Source organism: Erithacus rubecula, assembly GCF_903797595.1.
Source record: "Erithacus rubecula genome assembly, chromosome: 12".
NCBI lineage: Eukaryota > Metazoa > Chordata > Aves > Passeriformes > Muscicapidae > Erithacus > Erithacus rubecula.
Genome location: NC_136664.1, coordinates 181777 through 209725, shown reverse-complemented (window position 1 = coordinate 209725; position 27949 = coordinate 181777). Strand labels below are relative to the sequence as shown.

General features: G+C 51.1%; 3 protein-coding genes across 8 annotated transcripts in view; 2 read left to right on the top strand and 1 right to left on the bottom strand.

Moving 5' to 3' along the window:
* The first annotated feature begins 76 nt into the window (after positions 1-76).
* On the top strand, positions 77-17257 carry ZNF821 (zinc finger protein 821). 4 transcript variants are annotated; one of them, XM_079316141.1, is made up of 8 exons: positions 77-482; positions 667-807; positions 1882-1973; positions 8738-8863; positions 9293-9435; positions 9962-10066; positions 10931-11097; positions 11811-17257. In XM_079316141.1, the coding sequence occupies exons 3-8, from the start codon at positions 1934-1936 to the stop codon at positions 12463-12465; spliced, it is 1236 nt and encodes a 411-aa protein (XP_079172267.1). In that variant the 5' UTR covers positions 77-482; positions 667-807; positions 1882-1933; the 3' UTR covers positions 12466-17257. The 4 variants fall into 4 exon arrangements, with proteins under 4 accessions (XP_079172267.1, XP_079172265.1, XP_079172266.1 ...); XM_079316139.1 differs by adding an exon at positions 8535-8642 and having other exon boundaries at positions 77-807; XM_079316140.1 differs by having other exon boundaries at positions 77-807.
* On the bottom strand, positions 14343-21258 carry ATXN1L (ataxin 1 like). Its single transcript, XM_079316134.1, has 2 exons — positions 21077-21258; positions 14343-20836 (listed from the first exon to the last, which is right to left on the bottom strand). The coding sequence occupies exon 2, from the start codon at positions 20724-20726 to the stop codon at positions 18660-18662; it is 2067 nt and encodes a 688-aa protein (XP_079172260.1). The 5' UTR covers positions 20727-20836; positions 21077-21258; the 3' UTR covers positions 14343-18659.
* Positions 21259-21850: 592 nt separating this feature from the next.
* The window catches only part of AP1G1 (adaptor related protein complex 1 subunit gamma 1), a 35999-nt gene continuing 29900 nt past the window's right edge, over positions 21851-27949 (top strand). For all 3 annotated transcript variants that reach the window (XM_079316133.1, XM_079316131.1, XM_079316132.1), the window contains exon 1: positions 21851-22166. The gene's annotated coding sequence lies outside the window, so the exon portion shown is untranslated. The remainder of the gene's footprint in view (positions 22167-27949) is intronic.

Here is a 27949-nt window from a genome sequence, read left to right as displayed (position 1 = left end):
CCCGCTCACCTCCCGCCGCTCTGCAGCTCTCCGCCACCCAAAATGGCGCGCGGCGTCTGCAAGTCTTCATCGCGTGCGGAGTGATCCTCACAGCCGGCACTCCCTGCACCCGGTCCCGTCACTCCCCGCACCCGGTGCGGGGCGCAGTCCGGCTGGCGCGGCGGGCGCTGTCCCGGCCCGCTGCCGCAAACGCGGCCCTGGCGCAGCGGCAGCCGGGGGGACGGTGGCGGTCCGGGAGAGCGGCGCACAGGGACTACATGGCCCGGCGGAAGAATCCTGCGCGCCAATCGGTCCCGCGCCTGATAGACGCCCGCCGGTGCCCGCCCCCGGCGCAGCGGTTCCGGCGACGCGGCGTTCCGCCGGCGGCTGTGATCTGGCCGCGGGGTCTTCGGCTCTGGGAGAGCCGCGCGGCACCGGCGCCACCGCCAAGGAGAGTCGGACCGAAATCCAGCCCAGGCCCGGGCGCGGTGCCGCAGCCCCCGGTAAGCGGGCCCCGCGGACGTTCCGAGCGGGCCCGCTGATCCCGCGGCGGCGCTCGGTGGCCCGTGAGGGGAGGTGGCCTCGAGCCCCCGGGGCGGGGCGGTTCTCCCCATAGCAGGTGCGCGAGTTCATAACGCCTGCGGTGGGTCTAAGGTAATACGAAACCGCTGCATTTTGGCCTTGCAGGGTACAGGAGGTTCTTGTGCGCCGGGGCGGCACGAGAGCTGCCGGCGGAGGCGGCCGGGGCCAGCGAGCCCCATCGCAGGCACGGATGAGCTCCCTCGGGCGGTGGGGAGTGACGCGCTGGGCTGGATCCACGGCAGACAGGTGAGACGCTTCAGGTGATGAAAAGCCGGCACCTGAGATCCGCGGACGAGCCGCTGCCAGCGGTGCCGAGCCAGGGGTATCCCCGGTGCCGAGCCGGGGCTGCCCCCGGTGCCGAGCCGTGCCCCCCGTGCCCGTGCTCGCGTCGCGCGCTCCGGCGGCGCCCTCCGCCATCTTGCCCATCCGTCTGTCCGCTGCCCTTTGTCTGTCCGCGCCGCCGTGCCCGCGGCGGGCCGGCTGAGCCCGGCCGGGCCGGGGCTGCCGCCCGCGAGGGGCGGGACGGGCCCCGCGGCCGGCCTCCGCTGCCGGGGCGGCCCGGCCGCTCCTCGGGCCCGGGCAGGGTTCCCGCCTCCGTGCTGGTGCCCTGGAGTCGCGTCCCTTTGTCTGTGTGTCCGGCCGCTTGCGGCCCTTCTCCCGCCTCCCGAGTGCTGGCACTGCCGGCTGGATCCCGCTGTCTGGGGAGGTTGCCGATATCTTCGTGTCCATCCATCTGAGAAGGCTGGCATATCCCTGTGTACATCTGGCAGTGCGATGCTAACGGGATCCTTTTGTCCGTCTGTCGGAGAAAGCTGATGGGTCTGTGTGTCTCTGTCCGCGAGAGGCTGATTAAATCCATGTGTTTGTCCCTTTGAGGAGGCTGATGGGATCTCTGAGTCCATGTGTCTTGTGGGAAATGGGTACAGCTCCTCCTTTTGTTTTTCTCTCTGAGACGACTGTTGGAAATGCCACCTTTCTCTGTCATTTCAACGACAAGAGTGATTATTAGGCTGCAGGAATGGGCAGGAGGGAGAAGGTGTTGGGGCTGAGGTTGCAGTAATTTTTGAAGAGGACACTCATCTTTTGGGATTGCTGGTTTTGCTTAAACCTTTGCCTGAGAACTGGGTAGGACTGCCCATGCACAGCGCTTTGTGACATGCTCCTGGATTGTATTGGATGCTGGCCTGGAATCCAGCTGTGGTGGTGCACAGCAAGCCCCATAGGCAGCAAGGTGGGGAATGACCCTGGGACAGCCAGCAGAGCTTGGCCAGGGATTTGGAGGGTTTTAGTGAAGTGTGTGACAGGCTCTTCTCTTCTCAGATGAGCCCTCTGCAGAGGGGAGGAACACTCTGTGCTCCCTGGTCAGGGAAACATGTCCCGTCGGAAACAGACCACTCCTAACAAAGTTCACTGTGAGTATGATGTTATGCAGCATCGTGGGACCCTTGCTCTGGCTGGGCTGTGAAGTGAGGTGGGGAGGAGTGGAACGATGGGACTGATGGGAAGGGACAGCTTGGGGAATGGTGTTACTCATGTTTTGTCTTAGGGTGTGTAAGAAGAGAAACCGAGCTCTGCGCATTAGGGAAGCTGGCTGTGTCCTGGCATAGCAGGACAGGGATAGGCTTGAACAAACAGCTGATGCTGTAAAGGTAGGTGTGTATGTGCAGGGCCTGTAGCTGGGCTTTGCATTCACACTCTCAAAAGTACAAGTTAGAGTACTGGAAAATATGGCTTGGGGCTCTGGCCTCTCTTGGTTGCAAAGGAAGTTCTAGGCAAGGTGGTTGGAACAAGCTGGCTAAAAGCCAGCGAGTCCTGGGTTTTGATATTTACCTACCACAGACTCGGCTGACTGGTCTTGGGTACATTGCTTAAGCTCACTGTACCTCAGTTTCCTACCAGATAATTAAATAAAGCTATTTGCTCTTTCCTGTCAAGGAATGGGTGGTGGCCAAGTAATTTACGGGACAAATAAATGCTGTCTGCCAGATCATTCTTAGGTGAATGATCACTGAGGTGATAAGATGGATCTGTTTCTCCATCATTGCCAGGAGCTTAGCATTTATTTGACAGTGGAAGGGCTGAAGATGCTGTGCATCAGCACTTCTTACGGGCAGGCTACAGCCAGGCACCAGTGGAGCTGGGAGACACAGATGGAGATTTGGCTGCAGAGGGGAAGTGGCACATGTATAGCTTTTGTTTGGCAGCAAAGGGAATTTGAGGGGCCTGAAACTATGCCCTTGTGCATACCCAGGTTTGTGGCTGGATACATGCTTGGAATTTGGGCTGAGATTAGGGAAAAAAGTTTCCATTTCCATTCTGTAGATCTGTGAGAGCAAGGCTGCCGAGAAGGCCCTATGATTTTTTGGCTGCAGTACCTGTGAGGAGTATGAGACAGAGCTGAGTGCTGCAGCCCTAACACTGCCTCATTGCTGGTGCTGCTTGCTTGCATGTCTGTGTGTTTGTGTGCTGCCTCTGTGCACAGGCACGCAGTGACATCTGTGCATGCTGCTCTCTGTGCACGGGGGAGCACTGGGCTGGAGCTGACACCTTGCACACTCAGTGAGTGCACTGGGAGGAGCTGCCTCTGTCTGGGACGAGCAGCCCCACTGGCTGGGCAGTGTGGCAGAGATGTCCTTGTTGGCCAGAGTGAGGTTCTCAAGGAGTGTGGCTTGTGGCACCTGCTTGTGGCATTCTTGCTTCTGGTTGCTGGGTTCCCCAGTGGGCAGAGTGTAGGTGCAATTTGTCTGATAGTACACTATCAGACACTACACTATGACTTTGGAGTTGTCATTCTTAGAGAAATTTGCTATGTCTGGTATTTTGTCCTGTGATGTCAGTAACATGCCTTGTAGTCCACACACTTCTGCTTCTTAAAGTGTCCAGGTATTACTGGTGCCATTGAGCTCAGGTTTGTGTCATGTATGCACTTAAGCCGTCTCCCCTGGGCTGGAGTCAGGATCTCTTGAGTATGGAAACCAGGAGCTGCAGCAGCTCTAATGGCGCAGATAGAGTTTCCGTGGTGTTAGCTGGTGCTTTCCTGCACTTCACTGCATAAGGGTTATGTTCTTCAGGAGCTTGTACTATCATATACAAAACTCGACATATCACAAAATTGAGCTGTGCACTGTTTCCACAGTGAACATTGCATTTTTATCTGCAATACAATGACTGTATCTCCAGTCTTTGTTTCGGAGGAAGCTATCTGACAAACACGCTACCAGGGGGCAGGAAGTTATAGCATCAGGTATGCCATGGAGTGGAATCCTGGGACCTGTTCATCTCCTTTACATGCAGTATGTTGCTACAGAGCAACTATTCAGCAGGAACCATTGACAGCAGCAAGCAAGACTACAAGAAAATAAGGGGACCAAGAGATACAGAACACTTGTCGATGGTGATGTCTTCACCTTGGGATGGAAAGTCTTGTCTGTCATATGATGAACACCACGAAATCGTTGGGACTTCTCTGTCTACCTAGCCTGCTGTGTGTCTGGAGAGCCCAGAAATGCCGTGCAGTGCCCTGAGGAGGATAATCGGAGAAAACACCGGCTCCAAGAACGGGGTGAGCCAGCAGAATGAGGAGTCAGGCTGAGACATAGCAGACACGTTACTGGGACTTCTTCACAGGGACTGCAGTGGTTGGGAGGAGAGGAATGAAAGGGACAGCAGGTACGCAGCTTTTTCCACAGTTGCCTGCAGCTGGGGTCTGATTTGGCAGGCTACGGGCTGGGGAACTGCCTTTGGATTTGCATAAACACGACTGTACATATATGACTGGACAAATTTGATGGGAGGATGGTGCCGCCTTCTTCCTTGCATGGCCACTCCATCTTCTCTCCCTTCTTGGACTGACTAGGGCGAGTGACAGCTGCCAATCTCCTCTCCTCGGCTTGCTTGGTGTCTCCTCTTTCCAGGATTACTTTCCAGGCTTGGCATGGCCCTCATTCCACCTTGCTCTCACAGCAACATGATTTGCTGTCCTCGCTTAGGACAGAATCACAATACTTGGCAAGCAGAGCAACCAGCTAGGAGATTGTATGGTTACAGATCAAAACAGTTTTAAATAGAAGCTGATATGTAAGGAAACTCAAAATAATACTGAAACTATAAAATTTGTGGTAAAAGTTATCACAAAAGTCCTTCTCTGCAGGGGCCTAGTCACACAGTTTTAATGGTAGTCATTTCCCCTCCAGCACATAAATGGCTCTTAAGAACATAATTTTATTTTGCCATGTGGTGTATGAAAAACACACCTGATAAAGTGCTAACAAACAGAGCAGTAATCATAGAATATAGTTATTGAAAACTAAAATGCAGTTAGATTGTTTGTGTGGAGATACCTTAATTGATTCAATTTGGTATTAATTTTCTCCCAGAATATGTAGTATAAAAGTTTCAAAACTCTGAGGAATTCATCTGTTCTTGCATTCATCTGTTACTGTGCTGTCATCCCATCAGTCATGGACCTCTTGCTGTCTTCGTGCTTGCCAAAATTTGTTGCAGGTATTAGCATGCACTTCTCTCTCCTTGCTATCCACAAGCTGCTTTGCTTTTTATTGCTTGTGCTATCTGCAACTGATGCTTATTTTAGAACTCTGGGGAAGAGCTTTTGTTAGTCAGATTAATTCCTGCTTCTGAGCTCTATTTATCATGGTTCCAATATCCCACTAATCCTCTATTTCCTTCCTTCTCTCTCTAACACACAAGTTCTGTGCTCTTTGGTGTTCCTTGGATTCTCCTGTCTATAATATTCCCATTTTGAGGGAAAAGTATCTTGCAAGAAATAGCACCCAGCATTCACAACCAAGCAGAAATGTTACTTGCATCAAATCCCTTGGTTCTGAAGGGCTCCGTGGACTGCCATTATTAACCCTTTCAATTGTGTTGTTTTTCATTTCAGTAACCACTACAGCAGTGTGGACAACCCAGAATAGCCATGGGGCAGGTGGAATAGATCCACAGTGGTGGAAAGACTTGCAAATTTCAGGTCCAGGAACACAGAGAAGACCTACATGAACAGGGACTTTAAATTGATGTACAAGGAGGGAATAAACTGACTCATCTCTGAGAGACTGTCCTGTTTAGGAAGGAAGGCAGGAGAATGATGTAGTCCCTTTGGATTTTGTTTTGTGGATTTTGGGGTGGGAGTTGTTTGTTTCTGTGTTTATTTTCCAGAGCACCTGGGAGTTATCCTGCATTCATACAGTTCAAGAAGGGAAGGGCTCAGGGCTGATACCCCAGCAGACCCTAGCAGTCATGCCTGTCCATGTTACACAGTACCACAGGGCTGTCCCCTACCTCCACCACTGCTCACTTGACATCCCACTCATTCACAGCACTATGGAGAAGAGAATGGAATACAAAGCAGAGGCATTTGTGTGATCTCTCTTGTCCTACATCTCTAGCTGTTTGTAAACAATTACAGTGACTTGTTTTGGTGTTGTGGTCAGCCTGCAGCACTTTTTGTATTTAATAAAGAAACTTCTGGAGAAGAGTCTGTGAATTCACTATTGAGCATAACATCCTTATGGCAGTGATCCTAAAGCTGTTGCCTGTCTTAACTCCTCTTCCAAATGAATGGAAGTGGAGCCAAAGTGGGGTGGAGATGGGGGTGTCTGTCTGTGAGCATGTGTGTGCAGAAACATCAAAAGTGTAACCCTGGACCTATCAAATATTGAAGCTGTAAAGCTTCATCAAAGTAGGACTTAGTCCATCAGTAAATGAACAGGACATGCTTTCCTAGGTTGTTTTGTACACTGTTAATATAATAGATAAGAAATTTTGTAGAAGTGGAAGACAGAATTTTTCCATGTTTGCTTTTCCCAGTCCCGTGATGTTTTTAGATAGAGGATGGGGAGGATGCACAGGATGTGGCCTGCTAACAGCACGTGTTTGGTTAACAGCTTGCATTGCTGGCTGTAAGCTGGTTGTTCTCTGCACTGTGCTGAGTCAATGCTCACTGGCTCTGGGGGTGTTGTAGAGAGGCTAAAGGCACACACAGCTGCTCTCAGTTACTGTGACTGATGCCAGTGTTCCTTATGTGAGGAGTTCCTTCTGTCTCCTTAGATAAAGATCCCAGCTCTTAAATCCTGCAGATTGTCTGCATGGTTTGTATAGCTGATCAGGAACCTGCCCTGCCTTTGGACTCCAGGCTGCTGCTAAGTGGGAGTGTAATCTGTCTGAAAGGGAAAAGGTGGAAGAAAACAAACACGTAATTGTTTCCATGAGCAGCTTCAGTAGCATTTGGGAATTCTGTTTTGGAACTCTGTCAAAGGTAGTAGTACATTTCCTATCATAGTTTTACATCTGTCCTATGTTCTGCAGGTGTCCTCATTTCACTCTGCTTTCTCTTTCTCTTGCAATGCTTTTTTGGTCTATGGACTTTTATCCTGGTCGTTTGTGGGTTTCTGCTTCTCGAAGAGGCACTGGGATTCTGTGGTGTCTGCTGCTTGTACAGTCTGTATCTCAGTCCCACCAGTGTGAGGCTGTGGTCCAGATATAAAAACAGCACTCCAGGTCACAAAAACTATTCAGTGCTGGAATGGCTTCAGAAGGGGTGTCACAGCAGTCATGATGGTCCCTGCTGCTTTCAATGACAAATAGACTTGGTGCTCCTTAGCACCTCTCCTCAGGCACACAGATTGTGTTCTCAAATCTTCTCTACAGCACCCTTTCTCACTCTTAAACAAATGATAAAAGCCTTCAAATGCTTTTGGAAACCTACATGGGGACATTGAGAACTAAACCTCTTCTCCCACAGTCTCAGTGAAACTTCTGAAGGTCTTTGAAATCTTCCATAAATTATGTCTTGTTAAAGCCCTGCCAAAATTGTAGTGTGAGCCCCAAGGAAGGCAGTGTGAGTGGGAACATGGAGCATCACTGGCTGGAACAGTTCAGCATGTGGGAATGTACCTGTCTCTGTAACAGGACTGGTGCCCTCTCTCATGAGATCAATGTCTTTGTTATACTGATGCCAGTTGTGACCTTGTACTGAAAGGTAACATTGTCTTCTTAAAGCTGTGTTTTGATTTTATGTGAAAAATGCAGTGCATTTTCTTTGGCATTTCCACATTTGTGCTTTGAATGGTTCTTGAGCACTCACAAATCAGTTGAAAAATGCAACCCAAAAGCCACCCTGCTGGCAAGTTCAGCACCTTTCCCAAGCCTCCCAGCTCATCCACTGGAAAAGCTAAATCATGACTACACCTGGAACAATGTAATTTGTTTGCTTTAATATGAAGGTTAATGGTTGCCTTTTATTCTCTGGAAACAAAACTTCTTTGAGCAGGGATTGATGTAAGTAGTTTTCATTCAGAGCACAAATAACTATTGTCTTTCAAGGTATTTGCCATCTCCCATTGAGCTGAGCTACTAGTGGTCGCTGCTTTCAACAAAACAGATTGTTTTGTCCTAAACATGAATCTCAGCTCTCTGGGTTCATTCCCTTAGGTTTTTGATTTGAGCACATGAAGTGCCAATGGGTTTTATTTTAGTGAGAGCCATTCCTGGTCAAGGCAAGGTATATATACATCATACACACAGGAGAACACCAGCTCCGAGCGTAGACACCTTCTGTAAGGGCAGCTTGTCCTTATCCCTCCTGGGACAGAGGAAGGTGACAGCATGCCAAGGACAACCCCTAGTTTTCATATCACTGTGGAGGGCAGGTGGGTACCAGGCCCTTAGGGAGGTGCTATTTTTGTGCTAAATGCCTGCTGTAGCTAGGAATAAGACTTATTAATTTAGAAGAGCTATACAGTAGTATCCGTGGTCGGTCGTATCCTTGGGGCTTCCCCCACCCTGAACTGTGCTGGAGGATATTGGTGGATAGCTTGGCAGCAGCAAGAGTCACTTGGCTATTTATGGCAGGTGTAAGGAGTCACAGGTGCTTTGTGCTGGACTGGCACACACATAGTATGCAGAGGGCAGCTCAGTGCTGCACATTGCCACTAGTGAGACTCTTCTACATCCAGGCACTGGACTCACATCAGCAGGTGCCACAGGCACCTACAGGGTAGGCAAGCAGAGAAGTGACCTAAGTGCTTTCCAAGAGGTGACTGCAGAGGTTCTGCACAGTGCAGGTGAGCAGCCCCATGTCTGTTGTATTTTTGGCAAGCCTTGGTGTTGGAAGCAGTGGAACAGCACCAGTCTGACTCTTTGTCTTTGTGGCTGCTAGGGGAGCAAGTCTTTGCAGGGCTGGAGGAGCAAGCCCGCCAAGCCATGATGAAAAACAACTTTCCTGGAACTCTTGGGGACCAAAGGCCAACAATTCGTTCACTGCAAGACCCTGACTCCAGCAGCAGTGAGTTCTGCCCCTTCCAGTAACACCAAGGTAGTGGACTGGGGAGACTGCAAAGGGGTGAGGCTGAGGGCGGCACAGTGCGTGTGGGTCCTCTGAGGACTGGCTAAGCCAGCTCTTCCTCTGGGTCAGCCCTTTGCCTCAGCACAGGACTTTGTCCTAAGGACCAGACCAGCACAGACTGGGCAGTGCCATGGGAGCCAGTCCCATTTCACCAGAGCAGGGTGGGAACAGCAGCAGCTCCACCTGAAGGTCTGGCAGTTGTTGAGCAAGGCAGTGCAGGAGGCCATGCCCGGGGACTCAAGTGCTCTAGTCTGGGTGTGAATGGAGCCCTGGTTGGAGGGGGTGAGTGGAGGCTCCTCGTGATGCTGGTCAGGACAGTGAGGGCCCTCGGGCTCCTGACACTTGGTATAACTGTTCTGCATATTCCAGGTGGCAGCGATGATGAGGAAACCACTCAGGATGAAGTTTCTTCCCATACGTCTGAGGAAGATGGCTCAATGGTGAAAGTGAAGAAAGAATTAGAAAATGCAGAACGACCTGTGGCCGGAGCGCCACTGATGAGAGAAAATGAGGCAAGTGTGTACTGCTCTGCACTCACCCCAGCCTCCAGAGAGAGAGAAGGGTACTGTCTGAACACTTCCTCACCCCATCGTGTTTCTTTCTTTCTCTCCCTCCCACCTCCTCCAAACAATGTCTCCTGGCAGGAGGAAAGGCTATGAAGAGCTTTTTGGCTGCCTGGAACAGGAGACAAACAGGCACAAACTGGCCAAGATGTTTGCAGAGTGCATGCCCTTCCCTTGGTTCTGATGCCATTCTCCAACTAGCTTCCCCTTGCCACAGAACAGGCCCTGCTTGGCCCTAGAGCCACTGTGCTGGCAAGAGCCTGGGTGCCAGTGAGGCTATGAGGCCTCTGTCTCCTCTCTGAGATGCAGGGGTTTTGCTCAGAGGCCACAGGAAGGAGGTTTCTCTCAGGTGTCAGGCGCCCACAGCAGTGCTGGCAGTCCTGGGCACACAGCAGCTTCTGTGCACTGGAGGAAGGGTGCTGTGCCTGCAGAGGGTCCGTGTGCCTTACACCAAAGCAGCTCTTCCTGCCCCTAGGTGCCTGAGAGTGTGAACGCTGAGCCCATGCTGGGGCTGTCACAGTGCCCCCTCTGCCAGCTGGAGTGTGGAAGCAGAGATCAGCTCATTGCACACGTATACCAGGTAGGGATCGTTCCAGACGCTGCAGTGTCTCTGGCCCGAAGAGACCAAAATCCAGAAACAGATCAAAAGCACAGGGTAATTTTATTCTGGTCTTTGCAACCACAGAACTGAATTTCTAGCTAAGGTGTGACTGAAGTTTGCAGCTGTACACTGTGTCCAGGGACCAGAGGATGTCCAGGGGAAAGAATTAGCAAGGCCCTGGTCTACAGATCTGGAAAGCATAACTCAATGCCAAGGCAGTCTCTGCAAGTACTTCAGGCTAAAACCAGGCAGTTCCTTCAGACTAAACATGGAAGCAATTTTTACATCATTCAGTGGGATAATAAACCTTCCTCCTGATAATTTATTTTATATTTCATTACAGTTCCTGTAATTACCCATGAGAATAGCTGTTCTTCCAGTTTTGCAAGAAATCTGAGGTGAAATCTTAGGGTTTTTGTGCTTTCTTCATAGCACATCAAAGTCTGTAGCAGAAGGAAAGAAGCAGAACTGAATTGGCCACTTACCTGTACCAGTTGTCTCCATCTAAGTGCTTCCTCACCAACATCCTGCCTTGCTGTTAATTGAGTCACACTTCTTCCTGCACCAGCAGCTCCTCAAATGCATTCCTGAAAACAAGAGCCAGGTCTTACAATCCATGTGTTTTGGCCTTAATTTTTTCTCCTGCACTGGAGTTAAGCCATAAAGGGTTTCCTCCTTGTTTGACACACCAAGTTACTTGTCTTGAGCTTGGTCTAAAAGCTGGCAGAGGTTCAGTGGTAAAGGGTTCCCATTCCAAGAGCTGAATAGAATGGTTTGAGCATGCCTTGGACTGGGCAGGGAGCTGGGCAATGTGTAACTACCACCTGAGTGGTTGTTTTGCAGCACACTGGAGCGGTGGTGAGTGCCAAGAGCTACCTGTGTCCTGTGTGTGGCAGAGCCCTCAGCTCCCCAGGATCCCTTGGGAGACATCTCCTGATCCACTCAGAGGACCAGCTGTCCAACTGTGCAGTTTGTGGAGCACGCTTCACCAGCCACGCCACTTTCAACAGGTCAGGATCACCCTGGCCAGTGAGTGGGTAGGGCAGCACATTAAAGATTAGGTGGGTTGCCTTGGATGACTCAGAATTTGTGGCTCTGGACCCACTGAGGCCTGTAGGAGAGTGCTAAACACCCCCACTGGGTGAGATTCTCTTGATCCCTTCCTGTCTGCAGCTCTGCATCCCCTGCCAGGACGTCTGCAGGCTGTGCTGGTAAAAGGGTCTTGCATAGTACTGTGCAGAGCTAGAGAAGTGCAGAAAGCACTGTGGGCTCCAGTCACTGGGGGACAACCCACCCCTTCTCTTGCCCAGCAATCCATTGGAGTAAGGCTGCACTATCCAGATGTGTTCACCATGTCCAGAGCAGGACTACAGGCAGAGACCAAAATGTTATTTCGTTGTGTCCTGCCTAATGGGCGATTATCCACTGACCAGTGGAACAGGGCTAAAAGGAGAAATTCAGAGATGATGAGGATGAGCAGCTTGCTGGTTTATTCCCACTCTTGCACCCTTCCAACCCAGATACTGCTCTGGGCTAATCCACTTCTTTACCCTGGCCGGGAAAGCGCTTTTTTTAGATACTCAGACATATCTGCGGGCAGCTGGTTTAGCGGAGGCCTTTGCCACGGGCTGCAGTGGGAGCGCTGTTCACGGCAGCCCGCGGGCACTCAGATGGGGACTGCCCACAGCACCAAGCCTCTGACCGGGTTCCTCCTGCGTTGCAGTGAGAAGCTGCCGGAGGTGATCAGCGCGGACCGGCTGCTGGCCCCGCAGAGCCAGGGCCCCTCCGGCGCCGAGGGGAAGGATGTCGCCTTTTGCGCCCCCGTGTATCCCGCGGGCATCCTGCTGGTGTGCAACAACTGCGCGGCGTACCGCCGGCTGCTGCAGGCGCAGAGCCCCGGCGTGCGGCGGTGGGCGCTGCGGCGGCAGAAGGAGCCGCTGGAGGTGCGGCTGCAGCGCCTGGAGCGCGAGCGCACGGCCAAGAAGAGCCGGCGGGACAATGAGACTCCCGAGGAGCGGGAGGTGCGGCGCATGCGCGACCGCGAGGCCAAGCGGCTGCAGCGCATGCAGGAGACGGAGGAGCAGCGCGCGCGGCGGCTGCAGCGGGACCGCGAGGCCATGCGCGTGAAGCGCGCCAACGAGACCCCCGAGAAGCGCCAGGCGCGGCTGGTGCGCGAGCGCGAGGCCAAGCGGCTCAAGCGCCGCCTGGAGAAAATGGATATGATGCTCCGGGCGCAGTTTGGCCAGGACCCCTCGGCCATGGCCGCTCTGGCAGCTGAGATGAACTTCTTCCAGCTGCCGATGAGCAACGTGGAGCTGGAGAGCCAGCTGCTGGGCAAGATGGCCTTCGAGGAGCAGGGCGGCAGCGCGCTGCACTGACCCGCCGCAGCCCCCGCAGCCGCGTCTGCTCCTCCCAGCCCGGGGGCACCGCAGAGCTGAGACATGCCTGCTGAAGCAGCTCTGCTGGGAGCAGATTCTGAGCACACACTCTGCTCTGGGGGCCAAAGTCACAGCCTGTGACAGAACAAAAATAAATTAATCTATTAATTAACATTAATTAATGTTCACATGTATTAGTCCCCTTCTTTACCTTTTGTCCTTTGTCCTGTTTTTGGGCACTTGCCCTCTAAATGGGTCTAGGTTCCTGCAGTTCTGCTGTAGGTGAAACCCACCTCAATAAAAAAGGATCTTGTTTACTGCACAGCTGAAGACAGATAGTCCACAAGTCCTCCAGGAGCAAATCCTTTGCAGTTTGTGCCCATAAAAAGGAAACAGAGGAGAGTGTCCTTCTGGAAATGCTTGTGCACACCCTTTTTTAAAACATCATTATTACTTACTTAGTTGCGGTAGCATCCATGGAAAACTAAGGAACCTGAGGTCGTGTTTTAAGATACCCCATAAAAACGGCGAAAGAAAGGCTGGCCAAGGTAAACAAATAGAAAACAACTTTGCTGCTTTACTCACAAGTTAATTTCCACTTATACAGAATTTCAGGTGGCAAGTGAAAGAGTTGATTGGATGGTAAATAATAGAGTAGGTCAGTTTCTAGGACTGTGGGTTTGCTTTTCAAGCAAAATGTGATTGTAGCCTGTGCCTACAGCAAAAGGTTCCCATTGCAAACAGAAATCACTATTAAACTATGCAACTATGGAAATTACATCTAGGCATCTTTAAACTGCAAAAAGCAAAGCAGTGGCACAGAAGGACTCATGGAAGTGGTACACTCTCCATTATTTGGCTTCTTTAAGAATGAACACCTGAAAATGCATGGTGTAGCTTCATGGTTTTTAGACATCAGCCCACCAAAAGCCAGAGTGCCACACTTCTGTGCTTTGTAGCCTGAAAACCCTTATTACCTCCACAGCATTTCTAGGTAAGGTCTAGAGTCACACAGTGGTTCAAACACCTTGGCAAATACTCTCTTCTCTCTGATAGCTGTTTCTCTTCTTTAAGTCCAAAATGGTGACCACAAGACTGCTACTTGAGACCAGAAGAGTGAAGTTAAAACAAGAAGCAAAACCTTTTGATCAGACTACTTAAAACCCTCATTTCCTCCTCATTTTTCAGTTTGAAAAACGTCCGATTGCAGTCCCTTAAAGCCCTAGTTAAAATAGTTGCCTTCAAAACACATAATGTTGCATTTTTCTGGCAATAATGAACCACTCTCACAGCCAGCCCTGGGGATGCTGCTAGGAAACAGCATTAAACCTCTTCAGTGCAAGTTTTCTCCACCTGCCACTGCAACATCTAGTTTCCTCCCTGTACAGAAGCTGTTTTAACATGATGTTCATTCATCATGTAGAACTGCCACCCAGGAGCCATCCCTGCTTCCCTCTCTTTGGGAAAAGGCACTGTAAAAGAGCTGTTCAGTTCCATGTTCCTTTATTCATGTCCTCCTTTGTTCTCTGATCTCTCACTTTTATCCTTCCTTCTGCTCCTTTTCCTGCTCAAACCCCATTTGCTTCTGGCACTATCTGCTTTTGCTCTGCCTCGTGTTTTGCTTGCCCAGCAGAGGTGCACCTTTACTCTGCAATGTGCAGCTGCAGCTTTCCCTGTAGCATCACTGATACCTTATCCTTATTCCAAGGGGTTCAGGAGAGACCACACAACACAAAAGTATCAGCAACCACACAGTTATGGCTTATATCCATCTGTATCTTGCCCTTAACATAGGTTTCCAGATCACTGTGTAAATCAAGAGAAGCCAAACACTAATGACCACTGATACTGCAGACAAGCAAAAAGTCTCAAACACCAAAGGAAAAGCTATTGGTTTATATATAGATATATATATGTATATAGATATATACTGTGTTTACAGAGTCAACAAGTTAAATGCAATATTCATAAAAGCATTAACAATAAAAATACAATCTGTTTGTAGGCAAGTACAGACTTAAAATGGTAAAACAGGAAAAAGGATCTCACCAAAGTACAAATATACAGTACAAATTGATTTATTTAAAACAGTTACAAAAAAAGCACAACAAAATAGAGATTATCCTTAGAATTATTAATGCTTTGTTAAAGATTGGGTAGGAGGAAAGGGGCAGGGACAAAGTTGGAGGGGAGCACCTGACTAGTTCTAAGGCTTTAGATACACTGCATCGGTTACATGTTAATACAGCCATATACTGGGGGTTATAGTGAGGGGTCAGCACTTATCTACAAACATCTCTCTGCCTCAGGGCAGCCCAGCCAGCTCCCCCGTGTCTCTCTGAGCAGACCCTCCCCGGCGCTAAGGTGCCATGAAAGCCAAACCAACTCGAGTGTGCCAGGGGCGCGCTGGCAGGGTGGGCAGCAGCCTGCAAGGACCTGAGGGGCAGTTCTGTCCTTGACAGACAGTGTGGAAGGGCCTGGGCCATCAGCATTTTAAACTACACGTGGAACACCCTGGGCCAGACTGTACAGAATGTGTATTTGTAGCCATCTTAGCAGCTTCTGATAAACGTCAGGCTCTAGCACAGCTTGAAAGACAAGGAGCAGTTGTGAGTGATGCTGGGGAAAGGCACGTGTGCTGCTGCAGGCAGGAACTAGCATTTGTGTACTCCAGCTGCTGTAGTTTCTTTCACAATATTTTCTGAGTAACAAGGATTGTTAGTTCTCTACGGGACAAAGTGACTTGAAGCGTGGGGTGGGGACAGGGACACCTAATGTGAAAAGTGCAATATAAAGAGCTGCTCAGCAGCTGGAAGGGGAAGGCAGAGAGGCCTCTGCAGCTTCCTTCCCTTCCAGACAGAGCTTCCTCTGCATAGTCTGGTAGTGACGAGCGCTCATTGCTGTGAGTGCACAGCCCAGAGACAGGCTGGGCTCTGCATGGGACGGGACAGATGGCTACAGACACCCATTATTGCATCCCACAGACTCCTGCTGCAGAGCGTGAGCTGGACAAGATTAGGGCCTCCTCCTCCTGCAGGCAGGACAGACCACAGCTCTCCTAGCCTTCACAATAGCAGCAGGAACATGGCACATTTCTCTGAGAAGTCTGTCACATCTCTGCCAGCAGACAAGCCCAGGTAACCATCCCACTCGGCAATGTCTTCCTGGCTTTATCTCCTTTCCCTCTAAACCCAAGAAATAAAAGCCTCCTCCATGGGTTCATTCACAGCCTTCCTCCCTGCAGCACAGCCTGTCTCACACTCCCTGTCCCAGGAGAGCCTCAGAGCTCAGCACAACCACCACTGTGGTTTTAAGCCACACGGCCCTGCCAAGTAAGGACAGGTTCCCATGGTACCAGTACTGCTGAGCTGGGCTGGAGAGTTGCCAGTGGCCCCCTCCTGCCCACCCATTGGGGCAGACAGCCAGACACACAGATGCTTCCTCTTAGTCCCCCGTCATGAGCTGTGCTTCAAACCACTGCTTCCAGGGAAGAGCTGGCAGCTGAACACAGCGGTGGGACTGGCAGGAGTCTGGGTAAAAGCACCAAGGTCCAGTTCACCCTGGCCTGTTCCACAGAGCTCAGGACTGCATCCAACAGAGGTGCAGCAAGCCAAAGTCCAGGTCAGCAGCCAGGTAAACAACAGGGCAAGCACCTTCACAGCCCTTCACCTGCCTACAGTACAAAGCTCCTGAAGCCACAGGGCATCTTGCCCGTTCAGTACTGCCCATTGAGAGCTCTGCACAGTGCAGCTGAGATTGAGGAGGGACAGTAACACACGTGGTGCAAGGCAAGCTCTCCAAACCCTCACTCTAAGACAGACTCCAGTGTTCAGAGATGCTGCAGGGGCTCAGTTGCTCAGACACTGCCTCTGTGGTGTACCCAGCCCCTCTACATTCACACACTGTTTGTATGAGACGCCCCTTTCTCAAGCGCCTGAATTCCTCTGCATGCACTGTGCATAAAACAGGCATGAGAACCTGGGCTCCTCTGCTTCCTGCCTTTGGCCACAGACACCTCAGATATCCTGAGCATTAAGAACTCACTACCAACATTAATGTAGAGTTTTACATAGGAGAGTCCAGTCGGCAGGAGCTGTGACACCTGCAGGTGAGGAAGGGGCCAGCTGGACACTTCACTGACAAACAGGGCTGGGAAAACAGCATCTGTTCCCTCAGCCTGAGGAGGCAGAACTTCACACGACAGCATCACTGTGACTTCACACATCCCAAATGCAGCTGATGAAACTAGAAGTAGTGTGTCATTTGGGAGCAGCTACATGTGATACAGGCAGCATCATTCTGGAGAACCCGTGAGGCACAAACACTGAGGGCATGATTAGCACATATCTCACCTAAGGCCTGTCCTGGTGCAGGCATTTTAAAGGCAACATAAATGGCTAGCAGTGTGCTAGGAAAACAGGACTGAGGCTGGGATGAAAGGGACATTCTGGAGACTAACTTGCAATACACAGGGAGAGCACGTGTCCATGGCATAGTCAGCAGAAGCCAACCAGTTACTGGACACACTCCTGGGGAGTGCAGAATGGCCCTGAGACAGCACCACTGCAAGAAGAGGTGCTGACACACAGCATTCTGTGACAGAGAGGAGTGGTGCCCCAAGAGTCAGGCACACTTGACAGATTCCAGGCAGATGAAAGCATGGAGACAGGAACAGCATACTGAACATCAGGACTCTGCACAGCAAGAAAGGCCCCCTCCAAAGCCTGGTCCTAGCACAGAGATGGGCACCTGAACACAAGGAATACTCAACCCAGGTTAAGTCAGTGAAAACTCTTTTCTCACCGTAACAGTGACTATTCCTTATCCTAGCTGAGCAATGGTGTCATAATACACCATCAGAGAGGGCAGATTAGTGTAACTACAGAAGCCTTCACTCAATAGAATGTTATCACCACAATCAGGTATTCATACACAATTGTATTAAATCTCACCATGAAAAAGACTACTCTTGATTTTACCACATTGTTTTACAGAGGAACTCCAAAATGAAGCATCAGAAAAACTAACACAAAACGACCCCAAAAATGCCCTGTGACGCTATGATATTTTTAGAGTCCGTACATTAATCATAGAATTGTACTAGCACAAACTTTGTACCTTGCCTGCACATGCACAAACACTTGTCTCTTGTCTAGAGCTTATTCAGGAAACTGCCTGCAGGGAAGGATTAGCCATCTGGAACATTTTTTCTGACTTAATTACAAAACAGCATCGGTCTTCTCACAGAAGGATGTTTTCACCCTTCCGTAGAGAATGCTGAATGTATTTTGCTCCACATTAAAAAAAACAAACCCAAACCATTAAAAGACCTCAACCAAAAAAAGTCCAACCCCATTCATCCCTAGGTTAAACCTCTGCAAAAGCTGTAAGCCCAGGAGGGGATTTTTTGAGTTATTAATATGGGAAGAAAGGTTTGATTTGGTGGCAAAACAACTAAGTAGACTTTATAGCAGGAAACAAACGTCTCCCATCCCAACTTGTGTCCCATCTCAAGTGCTCAAGTTCCCTATTCACCTGCACCCAAGCCCATCCTTTTGGTCCTTCCTCTTGAATTTCTGTAATTCATTCAAATCTGTACATTCTTTGCAAGAAGAAAGAGCAGTTGGATTCAGTGGAAGAGACATGAATCAGAACCACCAGAGAAGCACCTCCATCCTGCCCTTGAGAGCTCCATCGGTGAACAGTCCTTTTAAAGTGCATGTGTGAAGAAAGGGGATACTGGGAGTAGAGACTCCAAACTCCAGTGGGGACCCATCTCTCCCCATCATGAGAAAGGAGGAATAAAATCTTCAGCAATTTTATCTGCTACCTTAAGCCAAGTCTGCCCTCCTCATCTCCCTACCTGCCCCGAATGCTCACCCCTGCCCCGCAGGGAGTCAGTTATCCCAGGAGGTGGGAGAGAGCCCCAGCCTCCAGCCTCTGGAATGCTCTCATCACACACTCATGAGCACATCCCTGCTCCCCACCCCAGCTAGCCTGCTGCTGCTCCCTGAGGCACTGGAGCCCTCCTGACTCAGCAAGAGGAACTGGTCAGCCATGGAACTGGAATGGAGCTATTCCTGCAAGGCAGAGAGCAGCCTTTGCTGGTGAGCCTGTGACAGAGTCTGTGCAATTTCTCCACCTGATGGTGAGGCTCACCTGCTGTGGCCACCCTAGCTCACACCTCCAAGGGATCATTTCCCTGCATTTGAACGCCCTTCAATAGACAGCTTGACCTCCTGGGGAATGAAAGAGGGACGGAGCAGAGAGGCCCGAGGCTCCTCTGCCTGCACACTGTATCTTTGGAAGCCTGGGGCCAAACTGTACAGACTGCCAGCCTCAGGCTGAGAAGATTCTGCATGAGAGCTCTGGGCCGTGCTGGTTCTATCTGTGTGACTCTTCCTTTCAGCAGCTCTGTCAGATGGCTCCCTGGGCCTCTGAGCTGTTAGTTCCAATCTCTCCCTAGCAGATACCAGCTGATCCGTGAGAGGGGAGTTGGCCTGAGAAGCAGAGTTGCCATTCATGCTCTGTAAACTGATTGATATGCAGACATCCCCCACCTGCAGCCTGTGGCAGGGCAAAGCAAAGAGCTGAGCAGTCCTGCCGGGGCTGCAGGAGGACCAGCCCTGGCCATACACAAAGAAGGGATGCTCCGGGGGCACATCAATGCTCACTTTACTTTGTTGCTCCCCAACCACAAAATGCAGTGCAACAAGCCCGGGCCACTGGCTTTCCTGAATATCCACCACAGTGCTGGAGTCGATCTTCAGGCCTCCACTCACCTCCGCACTGCGAACAAAGTCTTGAGTCTGCAGGTCCTCCACCCGCTTCAGCTCTCCCGTTGCCAGCTGGATGATGGCTCCTTTCATGAAGTGAGAGGGCAGTTGTGAGGAGCTGGGTGGCTGCAGCTGGGCCAGCTCCTTTTCAAGCACATTTCCTCGAGCCTGTGCATCTGGGCTCTCCCTCACCAGGGCTTCTGAACTGGAAGACCTGACAGGCTCAGATCCAACAGGAACAAGTACTGGCTTGCCGTTGGCTATCACCATTCCTTTGGCTAGCTGTCTCTGTCTAACAGTCTCGTCAGGGGACACTCTGCATGGGCTCCGGGACTGGCTGTTCCCAGCTGCAGCCCTGCCTGGGGTGTTCCTCAGCACGTCTCCCTGCCCATCAGGGATATTGTGGCAAAGGTTCAAAGGGCTTAGGTCATCTTTCCTCTGGGCTGCCAGAACATGATAATCCTGAGATGCCAACACCCCCACCACCCTCTGAACCTCCAGATCAGCATCTGGGGTGCTCCTGTGAGTAGGCACAGAGATCTCTCTTCCCAGCATCTGGTAACCTGGCAGGAACTGTCCATCACCCACACATCCTGCCGTAGCCCCTGGGGGCAGACAGTCCTCAGCTGCACTGCTGGCAGAGTCCACAGCCTCGCTGGGCCTCCTGGCCACACTCTGCTCCAGGGGCCTCTGCCCACCGTTGGCCGCAGCCACCTCTGAGCTCAGCTGACTGTCTTGCTGAGGAGACTCTGGGCTCCCACCTGCTACAGGTGTCTCATAGGCCGAGTACCCTGGTGGGAGGCGGGACATCTGATAATAAACAGGAATTCTCCCCGGTGCCATGTCCAGTGGTTGGGGTGCAGCGTGGTGCTGCATCTGCCCAGGAGTGGCTGCAGAGGCGGATTTGTTGAAGCTGTGGGTGGGAGAGGTAGTCTGGGGGGAAGGAGCAGCTTCTTCTGTGAACAGAGAGGCGTATGGCACAAACTGGGGGACATGGGGGGCAGTGAGGTTGGTGGAAGGAGACAGGAGAGGGCTAGGCAGGAAGGCAGGAGGGACAGCATAGGGCACTGTGTAGTGGGAACCGATGAGCTGCAGGGAAGCCGAAGGGATCTGTGCATAGTGGATGGAAGGGAAGGGCACCGCCGGGTGCTGGATGATGGGCGAGGTCACGTTGAAGGCGGGGGGCAGGGGGCTCACGTTCACCACGGGGTGCAGGCCCGTGGGGGAGAAGGTGGCAGGCGGTGCGGCCACTTTGTAGAGCATCCCGTACTGGTCCACCGTCAGCCCCGGCGCCGCCTCGGGGGCCTCGCCAGGAGCGTAGCGTGGTGCGGCGGGAGCCGGCCGAGCCGTGCGGGCCCACTCGGGGCCCTCGCCCGAGCCCTGGGCTGCCCCCGCCCGCCCCGCCTCGCTGCCGGTGTTGGAGGCGGCGAGCTCCCGCTTCTTTGGCGGGAGACACTCCTGGCTCCGCTCGTGGCCCGCTCTCATGGCGCCCCGCGATGTCCCGGCAGCCGCGGCCGCGACGCTCGTTCATGGGGGCACCCACTGCGGCTGCCACGCGCGGGCTGCGGGATCCGCGCCGCCGGCCGCCGCCTCACCTGCGCCGAACAGAGGCAGCCGTGAGTCCCAGCCTCAGGGCGGGGGGCGGCCCGACCCCGGCTCCGGGAACGGGCACGGCCGCGGCCCCTGCCCCGGGCTCGGAACGCCGGGGACGGAAGACGCCCGAGCCCGGTCGCCGCCCCCAACCCCGGCCCCAAAACCCCCGCCGCGCTGCCGCGCACCCCGCCCCATCGGGTCCAGCGGGCCCGCCCGCTGCCCGCCCGCTGCCCGCGGCTCACCCGCCATGGCTCGGACCGGCCCCGCGGGCCCGCCCGGTGCCCGGACCGGCTCCTCCCCAGCCCTGGCGCACGGCGATGACGCGTCGCGTGTCAACGACGCACGCAGCGACCGCCGGAACTGCTCGCCCGTCGCCGGGGTCGTCATTCCGCCGCTCCCGGATGACGTCACGGGGCACCACACCGCCGTTGCCGTGGCAACCAACTGCGTCCGCCCGGGGCTCGGTCCGGCCCGGCTCGCGGGAAGGGCCCGGGCCCGGCGGACGGCGCCAGTCACCTGGCGGCAGTGCCGTGCGGCTTTTGTTAGCTCCGCGCCTCAGACGGACTCTCTCAGCGGTTGGCCCGCAGTGCGGGCCCCGTGGCAGCGTGACCCGGCTCCCGTGCGGGAGCCTTCGCTCCGAACGTACCCGTGCCCTCTCTCGCACCCCCGCAGTGTCCGGCCGGCCCTGTGTTGCTGACCGGGCTCGGCGTGGGACAGTTCCTCATCATTCAGTGATCGTTAATGTGACATAAGGTCCTGGAAGTGGGGACAGAAGAGCTGCCTGGGGCGAGGGTGGGTCTCTACCCCCTTCCACAGACACCTCGTTTACTGGCGCACACGGCGCTCCCCCCACCGCCGGTGGACATTTAAACACTGCGAGAGCCGGCGGGTGGGAGTGGCTTGGCCCCGCCGGCCTCGGAACCCCCCGATCCCGGAACCGCGGATACTGGCTACGGGTCCCGCCCGGCCCCGCCGTGAGGAGCGCGCGCCGCCGGGACCGCCCCGCGCGTGACGTCATCAGGGACTGCCACGGTGCAGACGCACCTTTCCTTCTAAGACCAACCTCACCGGTACTTTCGCCAAGAAAAGTAGTGCGAGCGGCATTTTCCGTCCCGCCACCGGCGGTGCTGCATCGCTCTCTCGCCATCCGCGCCCCGGTCCCGCCGAGCCCGGCGCGGTCGAGCTCCAACCCGCGGTCGAGGGAGCCTGCGGGGTGGCGGGGAGCGAGGCGGCGCGCGGATCCCTCCGCCTGCGGTATCGGTGCTGCGGCCGCGCCGCCGCCATTTTGAATGCCCGGCTCTGTCCGCCGCTGCTGCCGCAGGGACCGGCCTGGTGAGTGGGACCGATTCGGGCCGCCGCTGCCCAGGCCGGGCTTCCCCTGACCTCCAGCTGCTGCCGCCCGGGGCCGCGCGAGTCTCGGGGCCTCTGTCCGCCCCGAGCTGCGCGGCTGCGCCTCGGCCGCTCTCTCCGCGCGGCCGCCCCGTGCCCTCTCGCCGCCTGTGCCCGGCGGTCCGGCCGCCTCGAGCTCTGCCCTGCCCCCGGGGCCTTGTGCGCCCTGGGGCCTTCTGCTCGGGCCGGGAGCGCTCCGTGCCTGCCCCGGCCCTTCTCCGCCGCGGACGCGGCGCTGCGGGCTCGGCTCGGGAGCGCGTCCCCCTGGAGCTGGTTCGTGCTGTGCCTTCTCGGCAGCAGCCGGGGCTTGTGCCCGTCCTTCCCTCGGCGTGTTATTGCCTAGGCTGCGCCAGCGTTCCGCGTGTTACCGCGTCTGCACCGCTCGCCGTTCGTGGGTTTTGATGGAAGCGGGCGATACTCGGTACCGCTAAAGGTATTTGCAGCGAGTTGCTGTCTGACGGCCGGCCTGTAAGGGCGCCTCCGAGTCCCTTCTTCATGGCTGGTTGAGTTCTCGCACGAGCTCTAAGATCAATTGAAATTTATTTTATAGTAGACATAGTTTTAAAAGTTAACAGGTGGAACAGGTGTGTGTTTTATTATGTTGAAAGTGGTGTGTCAAAATGCTGAGCGACAAATTTCAGTTTCTGACGCTTGAAATATCAATGGGACAGCACAGAATTCCAGTGGAACATCTCTGAAGGGATAACAATGTCACGTGTGGCCAAAAGGTGTTTGGTCTATAGTGGCTTAAACAGTAAAATATATGTGTGTTTTCCCCTGTAAATGCTGGGGAATCCTTTAGGGGTGGTCCTAGCAGCCTACATTTAAAATAGCAGAGAAATTAATTTCCCCCTTTTTCTTTTTTTGTGATTAACTTCTATGTGATAGTGCACAACAGCTTTTTGTATCCATTTCTCTGCTACCTCTTCTCTGAATTACACTTACTATTTTTTTCTTTGATTGTATATCACATTCTGTTGCCAATTTTTTTCATTTGTTGACTTGTGTGTTCTCTGATGTTTGGCTCAGGATTTGAAAACTTATTGGGTACTCGAGAGCTGAATGAAGGCAGGAGATTATGTGGTTTTTTTTCCTGAGGTGTTTGGTGTGAACCCTTCCATTCTCCTGTACTGGGAAAAGGAAAGGTGTTTAAATTTCTCTTTTCTTGAGAAGGGAAGAGTAAGCCTTGGATAATTGTTTTGTGAAGGGATGCAGTTTTGCTTCCACTGTGTAAAATAACTTTCAGATTTCCTCCTCTTTTGATGAAAAAAGGATTTTCTTCCTTTTTGTTTTGCTTTTCTTTTCTGTTCCTGTGACTGCTGATCTGCTTTCCTGAAGGTGGCACGGTGGAAATGGAAAGATCCAGTAGTATCTTTGTGGTGTCCTGTGAGGGGTTACAGGGTAGCAGAGTGTTGTGGCTCAGTGAGCTCCGTGAGTGTCACCAGGCTGTGGACAGTGGCACATGAGTCCGAGCTGCCTGTCCTGGGGCACACAGAGCCCGCCCTGGTTCCTACAGGTCAGGTTTGGAATGTCAGCTTTCCAAGTGTGAGGGCTCTCCACTGCTGCTAAAAGAGATGGCACTCAGTAAAGCTGCTTGTTCCTCTCCACTGTGAGTATTTGTATTTGTGAGCTGGCCCTGTATAACTTCAGGGAATGGGTTGTCTGATCTCATCACATTTTTTAATGATAGAGCAATTTCATCCAAATGCAGGTGATGCTGATTTGTTCCAGATTATACTCAGCTGTTCTCTGGGGAAAAGGGTATGTTCTGCCTTGGTAGGAGCATTCCTTCACTAAAGGAGAGTGTTTGAGTTAATAAGTAAAAATATGTGATGAGGCTGTAACTCTAAAAACAGAGCAGCAGTAATGTGAGTACAAGTGAATCTGCTGATGTCACAGGTATTAGTGCAAACTGTATATGCTATTTGGCAGACATGCCACAGGTAAAATCAAAGATTAGACCTTCTAAGGGCATAGCTGAAGTTTGGTGGTTTGCTGTAAAGTTTATATTAATGAATGTAAAAATGTGGCATCTTATCTTTCATCTGACATTAGCTAGGACATAGAGGGGTGGGGGGGGGGGTTTGTGTGGGCTTTTTTTATTTATTTAAAGTTTAACTCTGCAGGAAACTGAACAGGAAGTAAAATAAACAGATTATCTCATAGATTAGAATAGTGAAAAAATTAGAAGCAGGTCATAAATACAAAGATAACATAGGTCAGTAATGATTGCAGTATTGAAACAGAAGCCAGAAAATCTGGAATTCTGCCTGTATCTGTCATGGTTATCAGCTGTATAGCTGTGCTAATCCTTCTTCCCACATTTTTTAGTTTCTGCCTGTTTTGTCAGTTGTTGAGGTTAATGCTTGTACTGACTGGGAGCTCAGTGTGTCTTTCGAAGGCAGTTCAGGAGTTGCTGGGTTTGGTGTTTGTCCCAGCTGTGCAGGAATGGGATCGCTCATCCGAGGTTCTGACTTGTGCTCTGGGGTCAGCAGGGGGTGGGGAGGGGTCTGTGGTTGTTTGACACTGGAATTGGGTGGGGTCTGTGCATTGTCCTCTGTTCTGCCTCTCCTTCTCCTCCCAGCCCTGGAGCAGCACCGAGCCTTGCTTCTTGAGCACTGCTGTGCCGCATTTCTTGTTGGTGGGTAATGAAACTGGAAGTGGGACCATCACTTCTTCAGACTACTTCTCTTGTTTTGGGGCACTTTTTTCTTACTTGACCTCCCCTGCTCCCCTCCAGCGGTCTCTGCATAAAGCAAAGTGTAACTCTGCTGCCTTTTCTTATGAGCATGCATTTTGAAGGCCCCTACTGTCTGAATTGCTTTCTGATACAACTTGAACTAATCTGAATTACGTCTCTGACTCTCTCAGAAGTTTTGGTCTTGATAGTAGGTTCTTCTAAGGAGCAAAGCATTCAAAATGAGAAGATGGAAACAGATCTGATAAGGTTGAAGAATTTTGTGTGCAACCCTACCAGATATTGTAAATATTAACTATGAGGCTCTTTTCAAGTCTTCAGAGATCATCCCCAATTTCTGGAGCTTGTAATTAGCAAAGAAATCGCTGAAGGAAATGCCTGTTTTAAACCAAAGGAGGGTAACAACTTCTACAAACTGCCTTCTCATTTATGTTGATCTGCAAAGAATAAAAGGATGTGTCTATACTGGGGAAGAATGTTAACTAATCCTGAAGAACAAGATTTGCTACTTTGGAGGAAGTTCTGAGGAGCACACAGGCACCAGCTAAAGTGAAGCTCTGCTGTTGTTAGATTGCATAGTTGTCCTCCCATTGTTGCAGTGAAGGTCTGTTGGCATTATAATAGGCTTTGAAATTGCTGAGACTAGGTAAATGTTAATCTCTTCTGTAGTGTTTCTGAATTTAAGTGTTCTCATGTACAAAGTTTCTTCTCATCTGCAGTAACTACTGCTTACACTTACTTGAAATGACTGGAACTCAGAACTGCAATGAGATTTCCAGTGCATTAGCATGCAGAAGAATCTTAAAGGCACTGAAGGCAAAGAGCAGGTATCTGATGCAAGAATTTTTGGCATTAAGAGAACACTTTCTTGTGGAGGGGAAGAAAATGCAGTGGGCTACATTGCATGGGAATTACATTGTGTTGAAATACTGGAAGAGAATACACAAGAAGAGCTCAAGCTTCACAGATGAACACGTAAGGTGATCTGTGAGAAGAATACACTATTTTACATAGATGGGTGGAAAATCTTTTGTATGGGACAGATTCAAAGATATATTTTTTAAAAAGCTGAATGATTTGATATTGACTAAAAAATAGTATGTAGTTGCAGCACGAGGACAGAAGTTCTGAATGTTGGAAAGTAAATCACAGCTCTGTCTTTTGTCCTTGATGTTGTCCTCATCACAGCAGTTCTGAATTGTTCTGTTGTCATCAGGTAGGATGTGTGTGTGAGATGCAGTTGCTCTTAGTCCTTCTGGTTGGACTCTGTGTAGCTGCGTTGGTTGTTACGCAAGTGATAACAGCAGGAAACCTCAGAAATTGGTTCTTGAGTCTAATTCATTAATTCTTTGCTATCTAAAGTGCTGGTTCTGCTTACTTTCCTGTGGTTGTGAAGTGAGGAGGAAAAATAATCTTTACAGTGTGCCTTGCTAGTTACTTATTTAAGACATTTGTAAATACTGACTATTCACTTTGTTCAATATCTGAATGATATTCAGGCGAAGTCCAACTAGATCTTCAGCTTGTTGTCATTGTACCTGCCTTCTCAGTATGACAGGAAGTCCTGCCTGAGCACCAGAGATGAATGAAAAACAATTCATTAAAAACTGTACTTCACATACAGAGTAACATTGTTGAATTCTGTTTTTCTATCAACTAGAACTGTTTAGGCAGTCTTTCCTTTTATTTTCTGTTTCCAGGGCCAAGCTTAAGATGCTGAAGCCTTCCATGGGCATACCTGCAGGAAGATTTGGTGCACTGGCAAGGAAAGGAGTGTGCTTGTACAAGTCACAGGCTGCAGATATCAGTGTTCAGCAGTTTATAAACCTTCAGATACAGAGTGGGAGCAAAACAACTAGTGATATCAGAACAATTTGTTGGCAAACCTCTGTTTGTTTGCAGGTTATGTATTAGTGTTTCAAAATCTTTGTGAAGAACACTTTCTTTAAAATAAAGGAGTCAGTCATGGTTGTAATAGCTAGACTAGTAGTAGCTTCTGCTTCTCTTCTCAGGAACAGCATTGTTGTATATAAAGTTAACTGAGCTGTAGTGTAAGTGTGGATTCATGCTGGAGTGAGCCCTTCCCCTCTTTTCACTCCTGAGGTGTCCCAAAGCCACACGATCTCACTGCTGCCTGTCTTTGCACAAGGCAGACTGATGTGTCTCAGGACTGCCTTTGGCAGTAAGAGGGCAAGCTGTTTGTTGCATGTCTCAGGAATGTCAGTATGAGCACAGTGGAAGGACTGGACCCACCTTCTTCAGCATGAGCTGCACATGAGTGATCTTTGTGATTATGAAATTATTGCCTCTAGACTGCAGAGCAATATTTCTGCAGTAGCACTTTTATCTTTGTTACTTCTGCCCAATTTTCTGACAAGAGTGTAGGAGTATCAAGATCAGTTTAGAATCATGTGATATGTGTGTGTAGTAGGTGGATCTAGGCTTAAAAATTCCCCGCTTAACATGGACAGTTGCCACCCAGGAAAGAGATTTTTGGGATTATGATACGGTTGTGAAATACACAAGCTGAGCACTTTGCAGCAGTCAAAACTCCACAGTGTTACCAATTTTCAGGAAAATAATAGTGAGGCAAAAAATGGAAGGCATTTTATATAAATACGTTAATATTACATCTACCCCTTAAGTGCTGCATGCAGCATTTTGCATTTCTTTCCCTTCAGAAAGGATGCAGAACTGTATTACATACAGGCATGGCAGCAAAAGTAGTAGCCATGGAAGAGCTTGTTCTGGAGATGGATTTCTTACTTCTCCGTGACTATTTTTGTTATGTTTGTTAGTGAAGCACGAGTGCATAGCAACCATTAATTTATTCATGTCACAGCAATGTGACGCAATGTTGTGAATTCACAGAGAGAGACAAGGCAAGAGTAAGGATTAATGTGTCCAATAGTCTTGTTCCTACACATGTCAGCATTTTGGGACAGAGTTTCCTTATGCAGGAAGAATATCTCTGCTCTTCCATTTTCAAAACTGACTGCTTTGTGTCTCTGTAAGTTCAAGCTTATTC